The sequence below is a fragment of the Benincasa hispida genome, chromosome 6 (assembly GCF_027475165.1).
Source record: "Benincasa hispida cultivar pf3 chromosome 6, pf3_genome.v1.1, whole genome shotgun sequence".
NCBI lineage: Eukaryota > Viridiplantae > Streptophyta > Magnoliopsida > Cucurbitales > Cucurbitaceae > Benincasa > Benincasa hispida.
The window spans coordinates 51,588,970-51,596,440 of NC_143483.1; the positions used below are offsets into that span (position 1 = coordinate 51,588,970).

The following is a 7,471-nucleotide window of genomic DNA, read 5'->3' on the forward strand; positions in this document are numbered from 1 at the left end:
ATTTTTCTTTGATCCCCCATCGCCTTCGATTTCTTCACCGTCTTCTTTCTCCCAACGACCGTCGATTTCTCCGACGATCACAAGATTCTCTTTGCTCCGACCAAATTGGAGTGTCGAGACACAATTGCCGAGTGCTTTCTTGTCGAAGACAACGATGATTCTGGCTTCAGAATGGAGTTTGAGATGCACTTTGAAATCAATCGACGAATTTTAACGACTACTCCCTTCTTTTCTTCTACTCTTCTTCCTTTTACTTCATCTCCGCCGCTAGAGACCCATCTTTCTTCTTCCATTCCCACAATGGCCCTCTTCTCTCCGGCGACATATCCATCAATCTCATTTGGCATGGCAATTGCAATCCCTCCCTAAAAGCCATTGTCATCGATTTCCTCTCTTCCCTTTCTTCTTTAAAATCCATTACTCCAAATGCCTCTGTTTCCACTTGGTGGAACACCATTCACAATTGGAACCTCTCTCTCTCTTTACCCTCCCAAATTCAAGACCACAATTACTCCCTAAGCAAATCTCTAATCAATTCCCACACTCACTCCCCCTTCTGAAGGCCTTCAAAGAAATGCAATCAATTTGTCTTAACCGTCGATATCATTGTTAATTTCTGATCACTTGATTCTTTTTTTTTATTATTTAGATTCATCGTCGATTAGTACATCCTATGTTTATATTGAATATACATGTCGATCAAGTAATAAAACTCATATATCTTGGTGATTGAAAATGTAATTTACATCTCTTTTTTCCCCGAGACTTAATCATTTCAATATTTATGTGATAAAAAATAAAATGTAATCATATAACCAAAAGACAATCAGAGAACAATACAAGAACTACTTATTATGTGAAACAATATTGAAGATAATCATATGATAATCAAAAGACAATTATAAGGTAATATCATAAACTACAAACTATGTGACAAAATTTAGAACGTTTCAGATGACAATAAAAAACTACTAACTATGTGATAGAAAATGAAGTAGAATTAGAAGGGAATCAAAAGATAATCAGATGAAATCCGAAAACTACTAACTATATGACAAAAAATAGAGGTAAACACAATGTAATCATATGATGATCAATAAAAGATAATAGAAAATAGAAGGTAATCATATAATAGATAGCAATTAGATAACAATCAATATCAAATAACAATTCAACAACATTGTATATCAATATCATTAGCAATCAGTACAAGATAGGAATTAGATAACAATTAGTATGAAATAGCAATCAAAAAGTAATTAGACAACAATCAGATAGTAATTAGATGACAATCAAATGACAATTAGACGCAAGCACGTATTTCTTAATTGTGAAGAAATTTTGGTTATCCGACTATTTCAATTGAGCTAAGTCTGTTATTTCGTCATTTTCTACAAAGGTTCATATATGTAAACTGTGGACCTAATTAAATTTTATTTTTGTTTTTCTAGTGAGCCATTGTCTTTATAACTTATAAGCATCAAAATCGAGACCTAAAATAAATATATCATAAGCAACAGACGGCCATTTACTAGTTTATCTAAAGGCCTTATCAGTCCTTTTTTTTTTTTTTTTTTTTGTTCAGTTTCAAAACAATTTCACAGAAACTACTCATTCAATACATTATTCAACAGAAGGGAATACATGAAAGACTGACCTTATTCTCAGTTGCATCTATGTTTATCCACTAAAACTGAGCAAACCATAATGAAAGAAGCCATTCAAGAAACAAATTATTCAAATCACTACAGGAATAAGCAAAAGCATGGAAAGCTAAAAAAGAACCACTTGAAGTTCACTTTCTTTCTTTTCTTTGACTCATGGGATATTTGCAGGGAATGTTCAACTGGATGGCTCTCCATTTGAAGAAAGAAAATATAATCTAAAACCTCTCATGGCTCGAAAACCATATTCTCGGTCTCTCGTTTCACAGACTCGAACAGCACGGTTGAGAGGTATCGTTCCCCAAAACTCGGGAACACCGCCTGTTTAAAATTTGCAGTGGCAAGATTAGTCAGATGGTGATCTGGTAAAGAGAAGTGGAGAAATCCATTCAAGCTATAAAATAGCGTGCAATTATCTGGATTCTGAATGATTTTCTTTTCTGTTCTAACCTAAGGGTGTTAGCCGCCTGAGGCTCTATATATAAAGAGACCTTTAGGCTTTCATTAGTTGGCATGCAAAAGCATAGAGAATATTAAAACAGATAAAAGGGAACAAAGGCCAACCTTGAGTGGAAAAGCTTTAAGAGATGGAAAGCTTGATTGTCAGCTAGTGAAAATCTAACTACGATTTCAATGAAAATCATCTGAAACCCCATATGAGTATAGCTTCATGGTATTAGGTTTGAAATATGCACGACCCATCAATAAGTCGAATCCCCACATCACCAGTAATTCCTTAAGACTCATTATTGTTCAATATTTGTGTTGAAAAAGAAACTGAAAGGGCGTTTCAATTAAAAAAAAGATTAAAATACCATTTTAGTCCCTATACTTTAAAGTTTGTTCAATTTTAGTTACTTTCAATAAATCTAAAATTTAGTCCTCATTGCTAGTTTATTGTTTATTTTTAAAAAACTTTTTGTTATCCATTAATATTTTTACTATAAAAATTGAAAACATATTCACTATTGTATTTCCTTACATGGGAATGGTTATTATTATTTAACCAATTTCGTCTAAAACATAACTTTGAGGGCTAAATTTAATATTTATTGAAAGCACGGGGATTAAAATTGGACAACTAAAAGTTTCAATACTAAAATCGAACAAACTTCAAAATATAGAAACCAAAATGATATTTTGACCTAGAACATAGTTTTCTTTTTTCTTTTTTCTTTTTTTCTTTTTTTTTTTGCTCTCCAGTCATCAACGTCTATTTCTTCAAACAATTATTAATATATTGTCATGGGATTTGTTGAATACTGATGCAAATGACTAAAACTGTGCAGTACATGATCAGGAATTATCTCATTATAGAATTAGTCCAACGCAGAAGAATTAATGTATAGAAATAAGTTAAGCAGTGTTACGTCAAATGAGGTACTACTACATGAGAATGAAAAGGAGCACTTACAACAATAAGCTTCCCAGCATTTTCTGGTCTCTTTGCAAGCTTAATTGCAGCAGCCGCAGCGGCACCAGATGATATACCAACCTACATGTAGACAACGTTGTCATAGCATATAGAAAAAAAAAAAAAAACAAAAAGCTTTGACAGTCGGATCTTGTGCCTGATTTGCTCAAAAATAGAATCAAATAAAATTGGAAATTCCTTTTTGATGCCTATCTCCATTATGTAGCAACCTACCAGTAGACCTTCTTTCAATGCAAGCAGTTTTGCAGTTTCAATAGATTCTTCACTTGATACCTGCAAAATATTCAAGTAAGTCAGTGATGCATGAGAGGTGCTTAAAGGTCTGACCAATGGACTTCAGGGGGCAGAAATTTGAGAACTTATTGTCCATTTTTCAGATGAACAAATTATGGATAATGAGCAAAGGTTGAGGATAGAGACGTTACTCTCATTGATTTTACAAAAATGAGATAAATATGTGCCAGTAAGTTGACTCAAACTGGTTGGTAAAAAAAATGTAGTTACTATTTTCCGTGAGGGAGAAGGACTATGAACATCCCAACCCTTACTATTGAGTCTATTGATCCAACTCACCTAAAGGGATGCAAACTTTTTCTAATTTCTGCATTACCAGACATCTATTTCATGAGTACTTGAAATCCCTGAGATTAAACTCCTAGCGACATAGCTGTTTTGTGGAAGAATTGGGAGGAAATAAATGCTAGAATCTTCCAAGACAAAACCAAATCTCTGAAAGAAGTCCTAGAATCCGCTATTTTCAATGGTTTTTTTTGGGGGGTAGAAATTTACCAGCCATTAAGAATCATAATCTCTCAACCCTTATTACAAATTGGAAACATCTTTTCTATTCGCTTTAATTTGTACTCCTTTTATATACGTTTGGATATTTTATCAATCAATTAAATAGTTTTTATTTTATTATTTATAAATTAAAAAAAAAAAAAAAAAAAAAAAAAAACACCCTAGTGACAAGTACTATTTTCAAAAGTCACTTTGAAATGAATTATGATACTCAAAGTTAATGTCCATGCATTACGTCTGCAAATGCTTGTCACTAATCATTTGAGATTGTCACACACTACCAACGTCTATTGAAAGAAATCTAATAGAAAATTGATGCTTACTTGAATGACTTCATCTAGCAAATTGACATCCAAAACTCCAGGGATGAAGCCTGCCCCAATTCCTTGGATTTTATGTGGACCTGTAGTGTTCACATATAGAATACATACTCATTCAAGGTAGGCAAATGTAACATGAAAACTGATTTATGGATTGGAAATTGATATTCATGACTAAGAAGTGCAAATGGACTTGAAACAAATTTTCTTCATCAGAAAAAATTGTGAGAACGAAAGAACCGATGGAGACTAGGATACCACAACTCAAAGAATCTCATGAATAGCAAATAATATATTCTGTATGCAATAGTCATATGTAACCACAAGACTACAAATGCAAATATAATTCTAGGAAAACATAAAGAACACGATATCATACTACCTTATACATATATTGTCAAAAATGTTTTTAATCATGCATATATATCATAAATCAAAATCAATCACAAACTGGGGGGATGTCATGACTCACCAGGCTTTCCTCCAGATAGAATTGCACTTTCAACAGGTTCAACGCCATATAACTAAACATGGGAGGGGAAAAAGCACATCAGAAATTCGGTAGGCTCATCTTAGCTAACAGCGGTTCAAGGGTTCAGATGATGAGAAATAGCAAACCTTAATATTAGGATTTTGTTCTTTGAGATACTTCCCTGCACCTGTCACTGTACCTCCAGTCCCTATACCAGAGACAAGTGCATCAACCTTCCCATCCGAGCCCCTCCATATCTCCGGACCAGTGGTCTCATAGTGGATCTGAAAAAAATAATGAAAATATAACATAAATCTCTAAAACAGAAAATCATGTTCTACATCGAATTGAATCATATGATACCTTTGGGTTAGCAGGGTTTTCAAATTGCTGAAGGATGTAAGAATTATGTGTTTTTGCTTTTATCTCTTCAGCCTTCTGAACTGCTCCTTTCATCCCCCGAGCTGGATCTGTAAGAACCAGTTCAGCTCCAAAAGCTCGGAGAATGGTTCTTCTTTCAAGACTCATTGATGCAGGCATGCAAATTATAAGTCTATAACCCTTGGCAGCAGCAATGAAGGCCAAGCCTATACCAGTATTACCACTGGTAGGTTCAATCAAGACACTCTATGAAAGGGGAAAAAAGAAAGGTAAATCAACCCATCACCCCCCCCAAAAAAAAAAACTGTAACAAAGGTTCAAAAGAAATCCATGCAACGTGAATGTGCATATAGGACACAGTTCCAATCAGATTTTGAAAAAGACCAATCGTCATTGCTAACCTCCCCCGGAGTGATCAGACCCTTTTTCTCTGCATCTGAAATCATGCTATATCCAATCCTGAAAGAAAAGAAAGTTTTTCCTTAGCACACTTGTTGCAAACAATTCCAAATTCTAATAAAAGTACAACTAGAAGGAAACTAGACAACATAAAGCAATGGGATATAGCATTCAGCATGAATATAAAAGATCCATCTGTTTTTATAACTTAAAAACTAATACAATTTATCAGAATTACATCTAACAGTAAAAAACCAATTGCACAGAAACAGGAAGAAGTAAATAAATAGAAATGTTATTTTATTTTCTTGATGAAATATGATTTCTCATTCAGCTGTGCCAAGAAAATGCAGGATCAATGTCCTTGCATTGATTTTAAGGCCAGTTTTTGGATTTCTATAATTATTTAGAACAAAAAAACCTATAATTAAAAATAAAAAGTACCTATCTTTGACACTGGAGCAAGGCTCCATCATCTCCAACTTGGCAGCAACCCGAGCCACGCAGCCATCAACAACGCGGTTGAGATATACAAGTGGCGTGTTCCCAATAAGCTGAAAATTATAAGACATGAAAAATGCATGTAATGAGTTCAAAAAAGCTAAATCAATCCATGAAATTCAAGAAAGATATAAGAGGGAAGGAAGGTCAGTGGCTCACTTCAGTAACATCTTTAGCTATTGTGGACTTTGCATCAACCATTTTGAGCAACAACTATGCAGCTGGAAAAAAATAACTATAAGTCAGAAAGTCAAATCAAATGCACTTCAAACAACATGTTTCAGCCTAATGTACAGTTATTGACACGAAATTTAAAGTAATGAACTTCCCACTGTTCTAAATTTTTGAATAACTGAGATTAACAGCATAAACACAATTGGAATCATTCCATGTTCAAGAAAATCTCCCCATAATAGATCACACAGACCAAAATATTTGATTCTACGTTAAGACAGAGATTAAGAGTTGAAAAAAATCAGACAAATATACAAACAGAAACCCAGAGACAAAACAAATATATCAATCCAGCGGGCCAAAGCACGTTTTCCGGGGGGGGGGGGGGGGGGGTGGAAATCTGTCCAATCAAATCACTCAAAAACTTTTGTCTTAGAGCCTCAAAATGAACAAAAAGAAAAACCAAATTCCAAAAACGAACTTTTATTCTTTCCCCCAGCCAATCTATTCCCTAATTCATATGAAAAAACAGGTTTGATGAAAATATAAAGATATCCAATCCCAGAAACAAAAGAAATTCTACAAAAAGGAACAGACATAGAGAATTAAATCAGGAAAAAAAAAAAAAAAAAAAAAGAAAGAAAGAAACCCAGCCCAGAAAGCAATATCACATGAAACAGTGGAAATGTTGATGATTTTCACAGCAAACTGATGCCCAAATTCAAAAAACTTACTCAAACAACAATATGCCTGAAAATGGAAAGAAACCAGCAAAAAGATGATGAAATTGACAAGTAAACAAGCTCGAAACTCTCACCAGTAAAAGGTTATCTGAGAATCCGAGAACGGGACAGAAGAAATGGACTTTGATTTTTCCACTTTTATACACAAACAGGATAAATAAGTGTACAAGGAAAGATAGGATGCCGCCTTTAAAATTAAGACGATGTACGTTTCGAGATTTCCGTCCTTGCGCGGCTTTCGGGCCGTCAGAGCAGTACACATGGTTCGGGTCACCCTTCTAGTTAGGCCTGTGCCGGTTCGGTCCGGTCCGGTTATGGAGGCTTGGTTTGGGACAATGGAGTCGGAGATGGTTGGTAGCAAACCATCAGTGGCTGAGGGTTGGGCTGATTCGATGGAGGAGGTGATTTAGTTTTAGGGTTTTAACTTTTTATATATACTTTACTTTTTGGAATTGGTGAGGGTTGATAACTAATGGCAATGGGCTGATAAAATCATAAAAATGCATAAATACATACTCGGACTCGGTTCGGTTCGATTCTAACATTTTTTTTTGACGTTTGGAATCAGAAACCGAGCTAAA

The 7,471-nt window shown here is 34.5% G+C and overlaps 1 protein-coding gene across 4 annotated transcripts; it reads right to left on the reverse strand.

Moving 5' to 3' along the window:
- Positions 1-852: 852 nt before the first annotated feature.
- LOC120080276 (cysteine synthase) lies at positions 853-7,119 on the reverse strand. Of its 4 annotated transcripts, none has more exons than XM_039034898.2 (11): positions 6,965-7,119; positions 6,133-6,194; positions 5,917-6,026; positions 5,475-5,532; positions 5,056-5,319; positions 4,839-4,976; positions 4,693-4,744; positions 4,224-4,303; positions 3,313-3,372; positions 3,079-3,159; positions 853-1,985 (listed from the first exon to the last, which is right to left on the reverse strand). In XM_039034898.2, exons 2-11 carry the CDS (start codon positions 6,172-6,174, stop codon positions 1,893-1,895), a joined length of 978 nt encoding a protein of 325 aa, XP_038890826.1. In that variant the 5' UTR covers positions 6,175-6,194; positions 6,965-7,119; the 3' UTR covers positions 853-1,892. The 4 variants fall into 4 exon arrangements, with proteins under 4 accessions (XP_038890826.1, XP_038890827.1, XP_038890828.1 ...); XM_039034899.2 differs by having other exon boundaries at positions 6,882-7,015; XM_039034900.2 differs by lacking the exon at positions 6,965-7,119 and adding an exon at positions 6,819-6,899.
- Between the last annotated feature and the right edge of the window lie 352 nt (positions 7,120-7,471).

Bases quoted from the DNA above. Each gene is read 5' to 3' on its own strand.
- LOC120080276 (XM_039034898.2), bottom strand. From the start codon at position 6,174: ATGGTTGATGCAAAGTCCACAATAGCTAAAGATGTTACTGAA. The intron at 6,027-6,132 runs GTGAGCCACTGA...TATAATTTTCAG, and splicing joins TAGCTAAAGATGTTACTGAA to CTTATTGGGAACACGCCACT. The intron at 3,373-4,223 runs GTAAGCATCAAT...AATATTTTGCAG, and splicing joins TGCTAGATGAAGTCATTCAA to GTATCAAGTGAAGAATCTAT.